At 38.9% G+C, this 19,625-nt stretch overlaps 3 protein-coding genes across 4 annotated transcripts; 1 reads left to right on the top strand and 2 right to left on the bottom strand.

Annotated features, from left to right (window-relative positions):
• Window position 1: 1 nt before the first annotated feature.
• On the bottom strand, window positions 2–3,003 carry LOC106747610 (ubiA prenyltransferase domain-containing protein 1 homolog). 2 transcript variants are annotated; one of them, XM_014625291.1, is made up of 2 exons: window positions 2,599–3,003; window positions 2–1,678 (listed from the first exon to the last, which is right to left on the bottom strand). In XM_014625291.1, exon 2 carries the CDS (start codon window positions 1,662–1,664, stop codon window positions 663–665), a length of 1,002 nt encoding a protein of 333 aa, XP_014480777.1. In that variant the 5' UTR covers window positions 1,665–1,678; window positions 2,599–3,003; the 3' UTR covers window positions 2–662. The 2 variants fall into 2 exon arrangements, with proteins under 2 accessions (XP_014480777.1, XP_014480775.1); XM_014625289.1 differs by lacking the exon at window positions 2,599–3,003 and adding an exon at window positions 2,244–2,530.
• A 27-nt stretch (window positions 3,004–3,030) lies between these two features.
• On the top strand, window positions 3,031–5,399 carry LOC106747609 (chitinase domain-containing protein 1). Its single transcript, XM_014625288.1, has 8 exons — window positions 3,031–3,090; window positions 3,184–3,407; window positions 3,497–3,649; window positions 3,740–3,920; window positions 3,983–4,092; window positions 4,176–4,330; window positions 4,410–4,742; window positions 4,843–5,399. The coding sequence occupies exons 2-8, from the start codon at window positions 3,297–3,299 to the stop codon at window positions 4,982–4,984; spliced, it is 1,185 nt and encodes a 394-aa protein (XP_014480774.1). The 5' UTR covers window positions 3,031–3,090; window positions 3,184–3,296; the 3' UTR covers window positions 4,985–5,399.
• Window positions 5,400–6,040: 641 nt separating this feature from the next.
• LOC106747612 (estradiol 17-beta-dehydrogenase 11) lies at window positions 6,041–10,961 on the bottom strand. Its single transcript, XM_014625294.1, has 8 exons — window positions 10,697–10,961; window positions 8,877–9,115; window positions 7,869–7,993; window positions 7,636–7,746; window positions 7,296–7,457; window positions 6,525–6,607; window positions 6,277–6,393; window positions 6,041–6,208 (listed from the first exon to the last, which is right to left on the bottom strand). The coding sequence occupies exons 2-8, from the start codon at window positions 9,112–9,114 to the stop codon at window positions 6,058–6,060; spliced, it is 987 nt and encodes a 328-aa protein (XP_014480780.1). The 5' UTR covers window position 9,115; window positions 10,697–10,961; the 3' UTR covers window positions 6,041–6,057.
• Window positions 10,962–19,625: the final 8,664 nt, after the last annotated feature.

Here is a 19,625-nt window from a genome sequence, read left to right as displayed (position 1 = left end):
ATATACATTTAAAGAAATATATACACAAAGTTATATCAGATTTAATTTAACGTCTAAAGTGATTCATTAAAAATTCAGCTGAAAATGAAGGTCAGATATGAAAATAGATTTGGGTAATCGATATTCAAAGATTTAATAGGTACGCTGGATTTCAAGATGGCTTGAACACTTCTTTTTTTCCACGCACTGCGGAACGCAAGCGATGGTCTAATGAGAGAACTTGTTCCTGACGATGAATTTCCACGTTAAACTCTTTCACCGAATTATCGGCTGCGTTCTCCATACTGCTTCGAAAAAGAATACTTTAATACCGCTTTGAAACCCAGCGTACAAATTAGAGAAGGCTGATACGTTAATTAATGAGACGTCAGTATTGAATACAATATTAGTTGTCGGTGACCACAGTAGTAGCAGCAGTCGACAGTCACGTTACAATAACGTGTTCAGTTTCGTGTCGAATATAAATTTGAAAATGATCGCGTCCACGAGCCGCACAAGATGCGGGGATCAGACGAAATTACAAAAATTTGTCAATTAACAACAGCTGCCGATATATATACATACATACATACATACATATATATATATATATATATAATTGAGTATTCCAATTTCTTACCAGCGACACATAATACAAAGTTTTAATAAAAAGTACAAATTATTTACAGATAAGGAAGTGAGCCCACGAGTAGGCAAGCGACAACGTACAAAATACCTAGATACATGTTCAATCTGGCTGTCCGTCTAGGCACATTTTGAATTCTATTCGGGTTACGAAAGTCCTTCTCTATCTTAAAGGCGGCTGGCAGAGTGATAACCGGCAGTAAAAACCATACGGAATATCTTAACGCCAGTACTATGAATGTTATGTACGGTGTGAACAGTAAAAAGGCGTACAAAACATGAGACGCGGTGTGACCTATGAGTATCGCCAATGTTACGATTCCTGCTCTCCTGTCACTCTCCGTGTCCCTTGTGTTATTACTATGCAAAATAGCTTCGGTGTTTAGCGCAAGCGGTATCGCGTAATATATCGTTCCTAGTTCGGCGTAACCGGTTTGTGCCATGAACGCGAACAATACCGAGATCGGGCCGAATATAACTAAAATAAGTACATCGCCCAGAGCGATATATTTTAGTCCTATGCCACCCGTGTAGAGAAACGACGAGGATAATCCGCCGAAATACACGAGGGCCAAGTGCTCCATCTTCGCGGGCGAGATGAGCACCAGTCCGATGAATCCGAAACAGCCGGCCGCGTACAGAATCGCACCGAGCGAGACTAATTCGTCCTTCGACAATAACTGGTCTACCAATATTCTGTCGTCGCTCTTCCGGCTGTCCACGCCTTTTATATAATCAAAGTACGTGTTCACAACGTTACCTGCGCAATGCACGCAGACTACCGTGTACACGGTGAGGATCAGCGACAGCCAATTGAAGCTCACTAGGCCTGTCATTCGATACGCAAGAGCCGATCCAAGAAGCGTCGGCATTAACGACGCACTTAACGACCATGGTCGCAGTGCCAGAATGTATGAAGACAGTTTCATCAGTGGAGAATTCAGGGCCGACGACGACGAGGTCAAGCTGTGATGTACATTATTCACCATGGAACTGTCTTTGATCTGACTAGTTGAACTTTGAACACCGTTGGACATCATATTTCTTGCGGCAACTGAAAAAACAAAGCAGATAATGCTATCGTTACTCAATCTTCTTCTCTACAATCGTCGATGAGATACTTGAAATTTAATACATCGACTGTGAGCAGTTTGAAAACTTTGATAATATGTAATTTTTACTTGGAATGATGAAAGCACAGTTGGATCGAAAGCTGATCAATATTCTCTCCCCGATTGATGAGTGATTGGAAAATTACCACAATATTTGACAAAATATTAATCAGTACCAAAAATGAGACCTTGTGTGTTCTCAAATGCTTTCGTTCTTTTTTAGCCATTGGCAGGTTTGCACAAATGGTTTTGTATACTTATCTTATCTAACTTAAATATGTTATGAATAATGTACTGAACATGTTATGAATAAAAGTCACGCACTTTTTTGATAATTAACATAAGATTCACGTTGTTTAATGACGGTCCAAGTATGTAGAAATTAATATTACAGTTTGTATCCGCGAGAACTCGGCAAAGTTAGGAAATGTATCGCTCGCCCGACGAACACAGCCCTTAACTATATACATATAATCACTCATGCATATTATAATTATATATAATTACACGTAGTTATGCATTGCATCACGTTCAAACGTGCCTGTCGAAGGCCCTGAAAGGCTGAAAATTTCTTTAAGATAGGTTAGGAAATCTATCGCATCCACCGCATATCGGCCGTAATTACATGTAATTAGAGCGAAAATTTTAACTTTCACGCAAGTATCGCAAGCATCGCGTGACGCCGAACACCACCGTCGAATTCAACCCAAAGGAGGCCCCCCTTTTTCCCCGTAATCGCCGAAATAAATTTGATGAATGATAAACACGTAGCCGACAAGCGACGAATTCGGATGCGAGGTGTTCGGAACCTGCGAGCCTGGATACGCGTTGGCAGTGCGCACCAAGGAGACAGCAAACCTACTTGTAACTCTCTCGAAAGTGGACGAAGCTCGGATCAGGTTAAGACGTTCTCCGCGCCAGCTCGAGAAACACTGCGCTTCTCGAGTGTAACGTCCCGATCATCGTCGGATCATTTGTCGCACGAGCGACGCGTCGGTGCTCGCTCAAACGGCATCACGAGGAGCATGTACGATTCCCCTGATGAGCTTCCGTTCCTCAACCGAGCGACGTTGGTCGTCCTCCTCGGACACGATAGCAGCACTTCTGGATATCAATCCGCGAACCCTCACGGCAAAGGTGACGACTCGTGTAAACGTTACGCGCGGTGCGCCGCACCTGAGTGTCCGTGACGACGTGTTGTTTCTCGGTGGGAGCCGCCGGGTGCTTGAAACCGCGACAGATCTTGGCGCGTCGCTCTCTACTTGTGCCGCCGATGGTAAATATTGGCCTTGCTTCATACGAATAACGACAGGATTCACATCGAGCGCGCAGCCTGTCAAAGCGTCTCAAAGTGGTTGGTGTCCGGAGTATCGTTTGGGAAAATTATGACGATACCGCTCGTGGGTGCGAATTGCTGCTGATTTTCCGATCCGTTGAAATTTCGCAGGTAGCCACGCAACGATCAATCCTACGTCGGAGCAACTGAGGTACGAAATCGTCCCGAACGTTTCAAATATGGTTTCATACGTCTGGCGATCCCAGTGATCTCGAATAATTATTATGAATGCCGTTATTTTAATTGGGATATTATGTTTGGTGGGATTATGCACCGGCACTATATCACCACGTACAGGAAAGAGTAGAAAAGGCAAGGGGAAGACTAACAGTAAGGTAGAAATCAAAGAGTATCGCATGTGTGAATAAATCTATGTATACATGTAATTTTTATTTCATATATATGGTTGTGTATCTTTTTGCAGTTGCACAAAGGTCCTGTGGATCAAGATGTTTTCCAGAGAAATTTGGTGGTGGAGAATCCCAAGCAGCAGGATATACTTTACGAATCTGGCGGATACTTCCGAGATACAAAATACAGAAGATTCAAGGCCGATGTTCTAGGATATGTTACACCTGTTAGCAATATCATCATTTAGCTGTATGGATTAAAAATGAAATAGGATTAAACGAAGATATATCGGTATTAAGTGTAACTTGGATTTCAGTGGAATGGATATGGATTTGAGATCTCGAAAATATTCCATGGCAAGTTCACCATGGTGTCACCAGTGTGGTTGTCGCTTCCTTTTGGCAATATGTCTACCTATCAGTTGTCCACTGACGCTGTTCAGACCAGGTGGATAAAAGAAATGAGATCCAATAATAATGCTAATCATAGCGTGAAACGTAAGTTACAGATAATTCAGACATAATCATTGTAATATGCGCTGATGTCTTCATATTTTTAGTTATACCCAGAATATTATTCGAACATTGGTCTATGGATGATATTATTCGATTGTACAGTAATACGGAGAGCCAAGCTCAGTTGATAGTAACTCTCTTGGATGCTGCTCAGGTATAATTTTAAATTAACCCTTCCATAAATATTATTGTGTGTTTTTCACTAAAACTGTGCACATTTAAACTTTACATTCGCAGACCTTTCATTTCAACGGATACGTTTTAGAAATATGGAACCAGTTCATATTTGCAGGTGCAAATTTGCCAGTTGTTACTTCAATAGTCAGATCTATTGCGCATAAGCTAAAGAAAAATAATGTGGATGTTATATTAGCTGTACCACCGTCTAGAGGGTAAATTATTATTCGTCACTTTGAACTATGATATATTGCGTGTAAAAACTTCATTTTAATATGTTCAATTTTCCCACAGCTCACAGGTTGAATTATTTTCAAAGCAACAGTTCGACGAACTGGCACCGTATATGAAAGCCTTTTCGCTTATGACTTATGATTATTCAAGTATTCAGAGGCCAGGACCAAACAGCCCCATTGATTGGGCTAGACAATGTGTGGAGCTATTAGTTCCAAAGAAAGGCGATCCTAAACGGTCTCAAATTTTATTGGGTATCAATTTCTACGGTTACAATTATACACCAGATGGCGGTAGAGCGATTCTTGCATCAGAATATTTGGAGATACTCAAGTTATTCAAAGGGAAGATTCAATGGGACGACAAGAGCAAAGAGCATTTCTTCGAGTCAAAGTGAGATAATTCTTTTTACTTATTAATTTTATTGTATATTTGCTTATGTGTGTATGTTTGTAAACAATATATTAAATGTTATTTGTTTTATACCTTTCAGGCTAGCTATGGGCAATGGTTATGTCTTTTATCCTACGTTATATTCGATTAAGCATCGATTGGATCTTGCAAATGAATTAGGTACAGGGATCTCTATTTGGGAACTAGGTCAAGGATTGAACTATTTTTATGACCTACTATAAATTAAATGTGTTCCATATAGTTTCTTGTCAATTTGTATAAACAGTTTTTCTCTTGAAAACTAAATGTATAAATACATGTACAGGGTGACGCACGATATGATCCACTATTTGTCTTCGGTATGTGACAGCAAACAAAAAAAACTAATAAAAAATTGAAGTCCTTTTTAAGAAAAAAAAACATCGAATTTGCGATAAAAATAATTTTTCCATGCAAGAATCTTAATCGGAAAATGAGGTTGTGAACCTCTTCTCGCCATTTCTCATTTAACTCGATCTATTTTGGCAACAAATAGCCGGAATGTTATTAATTTAATATACCTAAAAATAAAGACTGTCATCTTGATAGTGTCATTTTTGCTGAAGTTACAGTCCGTTAAATAGTGCCTATTTTCAGAATAAAATAAAGAATGTTTAATCATGGAACAATGTTATTTCAAATGTGAAGTCGCCCGTCTGATTGTTGAGTACCAATTACCACGTACCACTTCAATTGCTCATTAAGCCAAGTCTACAATAAATATGGTAAGCTTTATATTGTAAGAAATTAACCAATCATAGTCGAATGTGACAAGAATAATCGATTGTGATTGGTCGACTTTTTATGGCTTAAGGCTTACTACTCCTATTGTAGACCCGGCCTTAAGGAAAACGATGGCTCGTAGTAGGGACTTTTTAGAACTAATTTCTTAAAATAAGGGATTTAGTCATCTTTAAACTCTCTATTGAATCTTGATTTAGACCCATTATTTTGAAGAGCAAATATGAGGTCTTGACGTGGACCTGTTATTTCGAAAAAGCTTATCTCTATCGAGATGACTCCACAAGCATTTTGCAGTTTCAAGTCTGTTGTTAACCATATTAATATCATAATTTTACCTTTGTTTTCTGCTAAGATATATCGAGCTAAATGAAAAGTAGCGTTCAATTATTAATCTCATCTTTCGATTGAGATCTTGCACGGTAGTGATTTTTATCAAAAATTCGACATACATATTCAATTTGCAATTTGTGTTGAATCTGGCTTTTTTGTAAGTGGGATATTTCGCAATATCATACTTCAGCTTTAAATAGTTTTATTGCACGTATGTACATTCATGATTAGTTGTACCATTTTCACTATAATTCCTCTTCTTTCTCAATTCACGATCTTTAAGCAACATCATAGCTTGTGGCTCCTTGAAGATGTGACATATCGTCGCCCAGCATATTTTCGATGGCATCAAACTGACATGCAACAAAATGTTACAGTGAACTTTCGCACAAGTAACGCGCTTGCCGCTCGTTGAACTCACCATTTAAAAAGCAATAAGTACGACATAATGTTAGGTAACACTATCATTATTTTGTTTGCTAATATACCAGCGACCACTTCCTCCGCGACATAGTCTGGCTCGAGTGACGGCATCAACCTGTTTTGTGATTTGTTTTATCACTTATCACTCGAAAAATATTAAATATATATGATACACACGCACAAACCGAGAACGATATTCGTTTCTTTGCCATCATTATGTCATGCATACATAATATCTCCGCATACCTGCTTTTTACTCCGTCGAACATTCCCGTGTTTATGAGATAAGGGCAAACCAATGTCATGTGGATTTTGTCGTAGCCGTGCATCTTAAAAACACATCAGACATACTTAACGATAATGCGTTTAATGAAAGACAAGACTCGGCCATTTCAGTATCAAGTAATTACCTAGACAATATCTACAATTGGGTCATGAGATATCTTACGACCCGATTATAGACGTTGCGCTCTTTGGGTATCTACACAGAGAAAAAGTTTCTTTGGATTTAATACACGTAGTTGTTTGACTTGAATTGGTTTAATACAAACAATGTAATTTAATATTAAATATCATTTCGTTTAAATGAAAATGTTGTTATTTCACCAGAGTAAACCATGTTGTTTTATAGAAAAAACAATTTTATTTAGAGGGAATAATATTTCGTTTCCAATAAAAAAATTTATTTCATCATATATTTAATATTGCTCCACTGAAAGCTAGAAGTTCTTCAATATTTCTCTAACATAGTGTCACTTCTTTCAAATTATTTATTGCTTGTAACAACTAATATAATATATATATATATATAGAGACGAAAATACAAAAGAAATATATTATTTGACGTAACTAAACAATCCTTGAATTTTGCCGAATCAATCATTCGTTTGTTTGCTCTATTCAAAAAGACAAATTTGTCTCAATTAGAGAAATTATCATTAAATCCAGAAATCTGCTTCTCTGTGTATAAATTTTAGTATGAATATTCGTATATATATATATATTGAACATGCGTACTCTTAATTCGGCGAAGAGACTCTCGTGGCATCCGACAGCGGCGAATTTCGTCGCTGAGTAATCCGTGCAATTGTAATTTCCCACGAGTCCGGCGACGCTCGTTACCGTCACGATGTGACCGTGATTATTCTTCATCATGTCTTTCAAGAACGACTTGATAATCTGCAGTGACGGGTGTGAAGTGAAGACAAATTGAGAATCGAATCGACTTGTGGAAAAAAAGAGAAGAAAAAGCGAGAGGAACGAGGAAAAACTTAAAAACTCAATCCTTTCGGTCGGTTAGACAGACTGCCACGATTTTGGCGCATTGCTTCGCAAATTAACGAATCGATACACTCACCCAATAGTGTGACAAAATGTTCACTTTGAAAGTGCGCTCGATCTCGCGATCGGGTAGTTCCATGAGCGTCTTGCCACACACGTATCCGGCGTTATTCACCAACAGGCTCACCTGCCGAGCGATTAATCATTGCGCTAATGAATTCCTTTAGCCTTCGAATCGTCATCGCGCGCTCTAAATGTGAAGTCGCAAAAAGCCGACTTCGCTCATTGTTTCATCTCTCATTTACTCACATTTCCGACTTCGATCTTCGTCGCTTTCGCGGTGCGATAAACCTCCTCTTTGTCGGCGATGTCGCAGCAATACGTGTAGCACATTCCACCGGTTTTCCGGATTTCCTCCGCGGCTTCCGCGAGACCTGCGTTTCACCTTTGCATCAGTATATCGGTCCCCCTTCCCCCTCCCCCTAAGGTCCTTATCCTGCCTCAATTTAGAAGTCAATTCTAACAAAGCAAATATCGGCTGCGCGAATACGTTATTCCGCGCTCGTTGCATTTATGCAGAACACGTAGAGATGTCATTAAACGTCGCAGATGCAATCGGGGGAAGGATGTCGTCGGGGGGGCCCGCGCGACGGTGAGAAAATGTATAAGCAAGCCAGGTGCCGATGCGACGCGCTCGAAACGCACGTGAACACGCACGTCGGCCGACAGCCGACTTGTAGGTGTGAAAAGCGTCTACAACTCGGCACACAAAAGAAACCATAAAGGTAACGCAAGATGCCGTAGAGAAATTCTAACACCATTTCTTTTTCTAACGCACCGTCTCTCTGCAACGCGTCACATAAAAGCAATGTTACCTTCGCTCGGAGGGGGAGGAGGGAATTGAAGTTTTAATTTCAATTTTTTTTCTCTCAACTTTTCAAGTTTTAATTTTCTTTCAATTCATTTGTAATTTTTAATCTTCAGTTTTTCATCGAGGATCATGCACAGAGAAGAATAACTTACGAAAAGGGACAGCGAATTTTTCGCGTTGTCACAGGAAATAAATAAATATCGCAAGAACTTCTTTTTTTCATAAACATCCTGTGCATTAATTAATTTGCTACGGTAGCATACAACTCGCTTTCCAAATTATTTCTCTCCGTGTCCTTTTCCCCCTTTCGCGCCGCATCCAATTTTCTCGAGAGATATCAACTCAAAATCGAATTTTAAGTTCCAAAAAAGAAAGAAAAACGACTCGCGCGATCACACGCGACTTCTGTCTGACAACTGCGAACGAATGAATCAAGAAATCCTCACCTCGCTTGTCTATGTCCCAAATGACTACTTGCGCACCAAGTTTCGCGAGTTTGGCCGCGATCAGCCTGCCGATTCCGTTCGCGCCTCCCGTGACGAGGGCAACCTCACCCTCGATCGATTTGTTGCAATACCGGCGAGGAATCAGCATGAGCAGTAACGCCTCTGTGAGATAAACCATCACCATCCCGATGACCAACAACACATCGTATATCACATGCGCGCCTTCCTTGAAATTCATCCTGCGAGACGTCGTCGGGCAACGAGTGAACGTGAAATAAGATTTTTTCATCACCGTTAATCGATTAATATAACACAAAGCCTTGAAAATGGAAAGTTAATATTAGATTGTGCGTAAGATTAATTGACAGGAAAAATGTATGAAAGTATCCCCCATTCAATGTCGAACGGCTAATGCTAATTATTACTCTATTTTTAGCGAATAATGCAAATCAGTAGTGGCGCGTTATTAATATTAATCAACTATCACACGTAGGAAAGGTAGCTGCGCAGCAACTGAAAAAAGAATTGTTCCTGTGGTACAAACTGAGATTTAATTAATTTAGCCAATTATTTCGTCCTTCTACTTAGTTTTTACCCTCCACTGGAGGTGGAAAACTAGGCCTGGTGACTAAATATTTCAGTTGTACTATATAGTACAATACTATATTGTATTTTTATTGCTTCGTATTTCTTGTTCACTCTTGTAATGAGGCAGATAGATTACAAAACACTATGCACGTCTCTCACATATCTGAATGTATTACATATATTTTCATATATTATGCGGAATGATGCAAGAATAAGATAATTTGCTGGCATAGCAAATTTCTCATTTATTGTGGAGGTAAAAAAAATTTGTTACACAAATAAAGTATTTTTACGGTTGTGGCAAACGGCTGAATCCAATTATTTTGCTGTCCATATCCAGCAAATAGCAATTGGTACTCTTAACAAATCGATTTGCCGTCCCAATAAATCTTTTTGCTGTTTCGAACAAATCTGTTTGCTGTACGTAGATTGAGAAATTTGCTGTGTGAAGCGAAATATAGCGCGTTTGCCACGTGCGAATTTACGATCGCTCTCGCTTTAATCACCTGACTGTTTCGTTCTTGTGTGGGAGAACATCTCTCATCGAAATATATCCGAGGACTATTAAATTCATCGTAGGTCACCTTCGACAAAAATCAACTACAGCACCGATTGGCGAGTGAAAGTACGACCTAGCTATAAATGGAAAGTTACCTTTTATCCGAATCTTCCGGTGATTTGCGAATGCACGGACTAGATGTACTCTTATTAACGCGACAGGTCGAATTAAACGATCGTAATTTACGCGCGTGATAAAAAAACACTCCGCGCTTCTCCGTCGTCCAATTTCAACCACTTGCTTTCTCGCTTCCTTATATTCACTTATTGAGCTCTCAAACGACGTAACGAACTACCAATATCCACGATTGTGTTTACATAATACAACAGTTTCATAATTGTTATAATAATATAACGTACCGCTGCAATCGCATGTTTATCTTTTCCTTAATTGCATTTTAATTCTACTTTCGAAGACTCGGGAGAGAAGGAGGTGGATTTTCTCCTCATTTTCCCGTGGATTTTCCCAAGTCTCTCTTCTAAGAGGAGTAGGAGAATTCGTTTAGAATAAATTCATGCGCGTTCGGTTGAAACCTGCCATATCTATTTTTCCGTAAAGAAGATAAGAGACCGGAAAGATCCGCGGGAAAATGGGAAAAAAATCGAACTTCTCCGTGCTTTCGAAAATATAATTTTAATAACATATAAATGGTGCAAATTTTATAATTGATTACCTGCGATGAGTCTCCACAAGAGCACGGAAGAGCCCGTCGATGTTTGGTGTTGTTCCTCGGCGACTCGGGCCCGTAAGAACCGAAAAATCTCTGTTCACCGGCAACCAAGGGAGTCACGCCGAGGAAATATATATATATATATATATTTAGGACACGGATCGTCTCTCTCGTTGTTGTGTACTAGGTGCTCGGCGAATGTGGACTGTGCTGTAGGCTTCTGGTACGCTCGAATTACCGAGCGTACCGTGGAAGTGTCGGTTCATGAAGTCTTGGCTACAGTACGAGCCGCTCAGGATGTACAGGACGCTATAGATAATGACATCGTGCGTCCGTACAGAGTCCGTCCAGAGTCGTTCCCGCTCCTTTTTTCCGCGTTTTTTTCTGACGATTTGAATTTGTTATCGGCATCAGGAGATGGTGCAAACCATCGACACGTGCCAATAAACACGTTGTATGTATATGTAATTTTGACCTGTCTGACCACCTATCGTACGTGCTTATGAATCATAGATTTATCTCGGCGTATGTTCTGATGTATGTGTATGTTCTGAAATATGATGTAAGAAAAAGAATTTGTTGCAACCATCCAGTAACCGACTGTACATATGTGTCGAATAATTCGGAATAGCGAAGGAACGCCTTGTTGTCGCAGGATGAAGAATCTAGAAGAGAACCGAAGAAAGCGCGACTGAAACGAACGGATCTTGAGCTTATCCTCGCCGGTGAAACTACGCCACGATGCGTGACCCGTGATTATACTGCGCGCGATAACGGCAAATCTACAGCATGCGCTCACCAGTTCGCTCGTACGTGCGTTTTCTAAACCGTGAAAAACCCAAATTCAATCAATAAGGTGTAATAAAATTCAGATTTAAGCTTGCCAATCAGTAATAAAGATTCAAATGTAAATATTAAACATTAAATATTAACGGTAAGATATCAATCGACTAATAAGTGTGAAAAAAATTCGCATTAGAAATTATTAACGAGCGGCAACATTTTCGATTTTTTTTTAAATTTTATTAGAAGTGGAATATTCGATAGAAATTTCCGAAGAATTGCAAAATGTCATTCATTAATCATTTCTAATTGGAATCCCCCCCGTCTCCCCTGATTAATCGATCGAAAACTTACCGTTAATATCCAGTGGTGCTTAAGTTTGAATTTTATTACCGATTAACAATTACATCTGAATTTTTTTAGCCATTAATAATTGAATTTGAACGTTTCACAACATTGTTGGCGCGCAATGTCGCGTCTTTCCTGCGTCTTTCACAAACTCCGCAGGACGTCTCTGTAATTTTCTCCGCCGACTCGGAGTCGGCTAGAATTTTTCATTACGTATACGACGTAATGCACGCCGTGTCATACGTGGTCGAGGTAATAGACGTTTCTCGCGGATATTGCACGAGGTTTTCGTCAGTTGAACAATTTCTGGCTATTGCGCGCGCGTCGTTACGCAAAAGCCAGGCTACAATCCATCACGCGAGACTGTCGGCGAATATTGTACCGTTACTAATCTTTCCCGTAGAAAGTCGCCTGATCGGCCGAATCAAGTGCGGGAAATGCACGTGGCAATTCAATAACTCCGCTCACTCCCGAATTGTGACAGAGCCAGTAAACGGCGGCAATGAACTTTATCTTTATCTACCTTAACTCCTATACTACTTTTGTATCTCCTGTACTCGCAGATTTCTGCATCCCCCGCAAGACACGTTGTTAAATATTATCTCGAAAATATCATACGTCGTTAAAACGCTGAAACGGATACATTCGCTGCGCGGCCTTCCGTTGGGCGCAGGAAGCGCTTCGAAGATTGGGACGCGCGTGCGCAATATCGCGACCTTCTATCGCGATCTTCTCACGGGTATATTCGGGGAAATGTAGGTAAACTGTAATATTTCTCCGGCAACCGGTGAAAGGATGACGTCGGCTGAACTAGGTCGTGCGATTGACACGGTGTAACAAAGAAGATGAGGGAATATATGCGCTATGCGATTGTTAATGTTTTGTGAAATTGTCATAAGCGATACCGCGAATTCCTTGTTGTTCTTATGCGTTTGAAAGTCGTACGTACGCAAGGTAGCCCGGAGAAAATTATTATGTAATATTATATTAAAATGATGAATTCTCTCTCTCTCTCTCTCTCTCTCTATATATATATATATATATATATTATTATTTTATTTTTTTCTAATATTTTAAGAATATTATGCGCTTATAGGGAATTTCCGTATATGGATCATATATAATTTATACATGATCATCACATAATTTTATGAAATCATAAATAATCATTTTTCCCGAGTACGTACAAAAAGCGTAGACGTCTGGGCGATAAGCGATTCACGTCATGTCTCGAATTAGCTATTCAAAACATCTTCACTTATAATGAACACGTGCCCATAAACGAATAAAAAGAAGTAAGAAAATGAGAACAGCGAATGAATACCGGCGCGAGACATACCGTCAAACATAATACCAATGTGCGCCCGTCGAAATTGCTGGGACCGGCGGAGGATCGTTGAACTGGATCAGTGTCCTTCAGTCTTTGAACAATCTGCGCGGGAATTCAAAGGATGAAGAACCGGTCAGGACGTATCTCCTCACTCACTGCCAAATAACGCGCGTTCAACGTGCGAATTCTTTCTCGACTTTTTAATATCGTGAGATTATGTAAGGGTCAAAGAAAGGTATTAATTTATGCGTTAAGATGTGAATGCGTTTCGATCAATATGCAGAAGCAAATGTGCGAAAACAATTTGCAAAGGAACGCCAAAAGCGAGTAAAAATCCGCCGCCAACGAGGATAAATTTATTCTTCCGCGAAAATACGCCGCTGCTTCCCCAGCGGTCTCATACAAATGATGTGCATGACGATACACAGTCGTGCGGTGTTAATTTCCAAAAATATTCGTTTGATCTTTCCGCCGTTGTATCCTTCGGAGCTTATTAACGTGATGCATTAAAGAGCAGTTTAATAAGCAAATAATAATGATTTATTTGCTTTAATCGAGTTAAATATATTGTCAGTAATTTGTGAATTTACATATCACACAATTTATTCATTAACGAATTATTGACACACGTGACATCTCCAGTTAATGTAGTTGCAACAGCTGTATTACTGACAGCTCGCCTGTTGGTTTTTTTCCTTTTGTACTTCTTCTTCTATTTTTATTTTTTTTTCTTCACTTTTATTATTATCATCGCACATTAAAGAGTATAACATAGCAGGTAATACATAGAATATCGATCGACTTCTAATCGCTCGCTCGATCTCGAGTAGATTCTAGTCTCGACAGTCGAATCTTTCTACAGTCGATAAATTCGCAGGAATGATCTCCTGGTCGATAAAATAGTTTCTATCCTCCTCTGATCGGAGATATCTTTATAAGAGATTTTTAACTCGAAATAAATCCAAACCGAATTATTTATCGAGATGACTTTGCCGATGCTCTAATAATAGTATTGCAGATTTTTGTTTTTTATATTCTTGAAATCGCTGAATATACTCTCATCATCAAAATTAAACGTTCTTGTTCTGCATGCTAATCGACAAAGCATTTAGTTTTGCAAACTAATGCAAACTAATTACCACTTCATTACGCATTCTATTCACGATCGATTTGTATCTGATTTAACAATGCGGCTTTTGAGATATTTGAGATAATTTTAAATGCCTCGAGCGATTGAATTCTGATTACTCATTCATCAAATTGTTCTCCTCGATGTTAATTAATTAATTTTATATATGATAAACATGTCGCATAAGTCTTGATATTCCTCGAAACGAAAACTACACGACTTTCAATCTTACACATAAGTTCGAACCTGTTCTAATTATAGTCATTATAATCCTATCATTATACTTAAAGATTATGGGATTTTCACCTTAATCTTACATCCATAAGCTTGAAAATCGTATAAGTCTCGACCTGCGGAATGATAAGGTATACAATGAAGCAATATACGAGGTCTGTTCAAAAAGTATCGCGAATTTTGAATTTCCGCGGGTTACGTATATTCGATTTTCGATTTTTTTGTGGCGTTATGTTGGTACTCATGTCCCTCACTTATGCCGACAAGTTCGGCCCTTTTGAATATTCAGTTTATCTTTGACAGCTGTTTTGCTTTGACGTGTTTTGGCTCGTCTTCGATTTTTGCCTATTCCAAAAAATGGATCAAAAAATCTGTATTAAATTTTGTGTGAAAAACAAAATTAAGTGCGCGGACGCATTCCGAATGTTGACTGTGGCATATGGTGAAGCTACCTTGGACCGAAGCAACATTTATCGGTGGTACAAAATGTTCTCAGAGGGCTGAGAAGATGTGAACGACGAAGAGCGTGCCGGACGCCCGAGCACGTCAACAACAGACGAAAACATTGATGAAGTGAAGAAAATAGTATTGGCCAATCGTCGAATCACCGTTAGAGAAGTTGCTGAGGACCTAAACATATCGATTGGCTCGTGCCATTCGATTTTTACTAATGATTTGGGCATGAGACGGGTCGCCGCGAAATTCGTACCAACGCCCCTGCTCACACATCGTTGCTTGTGCGCGAATTTTTGGCCAAAAACAACACACTAATATGCCGCAGCCACCGTATTCCCCAGACCTGGCCCCCTGTGACTTTTTCTTGTTCCCGAAACTGAAGAGGCACATGAAAGGACGACGCTACGCTACGATTGAGGAGATAAAGACGGCATCGAAGGAGGAGCTGAACAAGATCACAAAAAATGATTTTTTGAAGTGCTTCGAGGATTGGAAAAAACGTTGGCACAAGTGTATAATATCTGATGGGGATTACTTTGAAGGAGACAAAATAGATATTCATGAATAAATAAATAATTTTTGAAAAAACACAAAATTCGCAATACTTTTTGAACAGACCTCGTATATACATGTCATAGCTATCATGCATCTCTTCTGTTGTGCAAGCAAACCACGGCACTCGTTCCCGATTGTTTCCTTTCCTTTTTTTATTCTCGCGGAACGAAAGGTCACTATTAATATCGATGTGCGCGTATTTTCGCACCCGCGTGTATTTATCGTGCGGTATAATGTAATCACAGCGAGGCGCGGTGTAAATTGGCCGTAAACGAGGGTTCGTTGTACGTCGACGGACCAAATTGGTTTTACTTCGCCTTCGTCTTTTTTCTCACTCAGCCGAGACTAAAAAAGCATCTTTTATCCCAATATGTGCGCGGCCGCAACTACCGACCTTCTGATCCGTAACGTTCAGGACGGCGATTACGTAATTCATGCCACGTAATGACGCGAGGAACGCTCGTAGATTGATAAATGCGTGCGTGTGTGTACAATATGTCTCAAGTGTAGACGATTCTAATTCTTCGTAGGTTTTCCCGCCGTTAGAAACTCGCCGTGGATTGCAGATCGCGCGGATTCAAAGTGCAGAATCACACAGGAAAATGTTTGCCGCAAAAACTAGCGGTTTTGTCATAACGACATTCGATGTATAGTCAGTCACAAAAAGGTTATAATTACTTTTTTCTCGATGAGTCTCGTAATGTTTTTTATCCGATAATATATAACAAGAAATATATTCTTCAAACGACACGAAATGCGTGTCGTAACTTATCAGAAAGAAAAGTGCTGCAATCTTTTTGCGACTGGCCATACGGTCAATGAGACAGTAGTAAGAAAATAAACGCAAAAATGGAAGAACGAAAAAAAAATTGCACAGCTCAACCATTGTCGTTGTTTCGTTCGCTCGATATTTCGGGAAACACGAACGAACCGGTTTCAGCATCGTCATTTAATCGAAAATACTGGCTGGTAAACGTAATTACGACGGTTTTCAAGGTTGATGTAATATGACTGTCGTTTTACGATAATTTCACGACGTTTTACGATTTATGATAGTGTATTTTTCGCGCACTTTTATTGACATCACACATACATATCATGAAGACGACGTCGTGGAGCACTAAATGTATTTTTGGAGTGATTCCGAAATGATCGTGCGCGAAATACCGTCATTTTTCGATAACACACGAAGAAAAAACGTTTATTGATGCTTATTTCATGTGCGTTTCACTTAGAATGTAGAATCAGCCATGTGAAAGCGCTTTATTAACGCGAGAAGAGTAATTATACATTAAAAAGATATCATCAAATGATGTGGTTCTCGTGGGGATAAAAAACATTCAAGTAAAGATCAAGAATGTGCATTTACTTGCATGGGTGCGATATTTAATATGTATTTCTCTTCTGCGAATCAAATTTTGCTTGACGACTAGTCAGTCTTGTATCTCATAATCGGTACGTGTGATCTATTCTTGTTGAACGCAATTTAAGGCGATATTCTCGTGCAAAATGTCGAGAGAAAAGATATTTTTCGGGAAATTTTTTGTAGAAAAACATAAAGATCAGCTAACACCAAATTTTGTACACTTTTTTATTATTATTTTAATAGCATTTTAACGTTTACTAAATTAAGAAATATTCGTTTTCTCTCCCGTTATACGTTGGTTACTCAGAGAAAAAAGATATCTTGGGACTGTGGGATAAGTTGTGGCTTTCTTTAACCCTTTTAGTGCCGAATGACGATATATCGTCGTTCGCAACACTTGCGAAATGTGCCAACGACGATATATTGTCGCGTATCCGAGAGCGTCTTACTATTCGCATTGCGAATGTATGCGTATGATTTTCAACAAATATTGAAATACAATTGGCATCACTTTATTCTTTCTTTATTTCGTAATATGCTGCTTTTTGAATTTTGTAAATATCATTTTTAGTTTGGCTTTTATGAGCTTTTTCCCAAACCTTAGCAAATTCGTCAAATTGGCTCGGTATTTTTCGCATAGGTACGATACTTTTGCTCGGCACTAAAAGGGTTAATATCGGGAAGAAAAAATTAACTCTTTGCGCTCGAGACCTTTTTCGCTCGAGCGAACCAGCAACTCGAGAGGAGTTAGCTGCTCCCGCTTATTTCATGAGTTTTTTACAGTTAACTTAAAATGATTTCTAACACAATATAACACTTTAAACTTGTATATTTTAACATTTTACATATCTTCATAGTTCAAAGAAAGACATTTGTTAAACATTGTCGCTTTCAGATTCACTATCTATTATTCGGATTTTTTGCCTTCTTTGACCTCATCGCTCTTCATCACTTCCCTCTTCCTCTCCATGGACAAGCAGTCTATGTATAGATGTAATTTCGTTCATTACCGACGAAAAATTAAACTTGTTTTCACTTGAACTAATTTCTTCCTCGTATTCCATATTTATTGGGTTCAGTAACTTTGAGAGAAATATTGTGATTGCCAATGAATTCGGATTAACGTCAAAGACAGAGTCTGACCCGCGGTCACGAGCGTTTTTGAGATAAGACATCTCTGTAGCCATTACTTCATAAGATTACACACAAAGAACTAGGAATAGACTCGTGAAGCGATATTTATTAGACCAAATTTAAATAAACACCGTTATCGCTCGATTTGCCGCTTTGATCCGAGTGGTGCCTGAGAGATTCCCCTTTATCACTCGAAAGTAGACAAATAACTTGTGAAATCATCAAATATAACTTCGTGAACTCTTGAAATATAGAAAACACGGGAAGATATCTTCAAGGCTAATACTATTACTCTAAATGAATAATAAGAATAAAAGAATCGATTTTTTCGATCTTTTCAATGAGAATATCTCTTTAACACGTTAAGTGCCACGTCAATCACCGGTGACTGACAGTATAAAGTACGATATAAAACTAAAAAAATTACATAGTTTAATAAGTAATTTCAGGATCGTATAATTAATATATTTAAATATTTCTTATAAAAAAATTTTAATTTTTTGGCCTGAACGAGATTTCCTCCGAAGTGCGCGTGGCATTCAACGTGTTAAGCCGCTTTTAATATCCTTCCTTCGCACGATCTGCGTGACACGGTTTCTCGTTGGTGAGTCTTCGTTTGTCGATTTGTTGATAAACATTCGTTTATAGCGGTGTAATCTATATACACGCTTCTCGCATGTATAGGAATGTTTAGGCAGAAAGTTCGAAGTAAGGATATCGTACAGGAATGCCGTTCTCCACACAGATTCGTCGTATATTATTATATTTGTTTTGAACTAGGTCAATAATTCTAACTATATAGATTGAATGGCGCGTCAAGACTCCTATGTTACACAGCGACGCGTGAATTTTAGCAGATCTCGTCTCGCTAGTCGCTCGTTCTTTAGATTATCACGCAAATCCTGCGTTTTATTATTTATTCAAGCGTGTACATCTTGCTCCTCTGTCTGACGTAAATAAACAAATCTCCTAAGAAGATTATGATATTCTTGTTTATATATGAAAATATCTATTTTCGAATCAAGACTAACTTTTCCTCCGTGTATGGTCGGTCTTCACGATCGATTTAACATTTAAGATCGACTGTCTCAAGTTTATCTTCAGATGTCCTACACCTTATTTCATTCCCTTACGATGCATCTAAAAATAAACTTAAGACAGTCTCAGATATAAGATTCACTATGAATACTGGCCTATGCGTTGAAAATGGGTCAGCATTAATAGAGCCTGCTGCACGCATGATACATTCATAAACATGTGCTTAACACGGGGGCAGTCCCGGTTAAAAGTATCAAACGCCAAAACGCAGAAACTGATTATTTCTTTGTGCATTTTTTGTAAGTATTATATAAATAAGTATTATGTAAATTTGGTTGATATTCTCTTGCTGTCGAATCAATGTACGTATAATATAAATCATGCTTACAAACACTTAGCAGAGAATTATCGAGCTTCTTTTCGTATCGTGCTAACCTTTCTAACAATATTGTCACAAACTATACTTTAAGAATCGACGATCGAGTGAGGCTGATTTTCGCGTTTTCGGTGCGAAACGTGATCGACGCACGCCGTAAAAATAGCGATCACTGCTCTCTGT

Source organism: Dinoponera quadriceps, unplaced genomic scaffold, assembly GCF_001313825.1.
Source record: "Dinoponera quadriceps isolate SergipeBrazil2010 unplaced genomic scaffold, ASM131382v1 scaffold1395, whole genome shotgun sequence".
Taxonomy (NCBI): Eukaryota; Metazoa; Arthropoda; class Insecta; order Hymenoptera; family Formicidae; genus Dinoponera; species Dinoponera quadriceps.
Note: the sequence above shows the minus strand (reverse complement) of the source record. Positions and strands in the feature narration are given on the sequence as shown.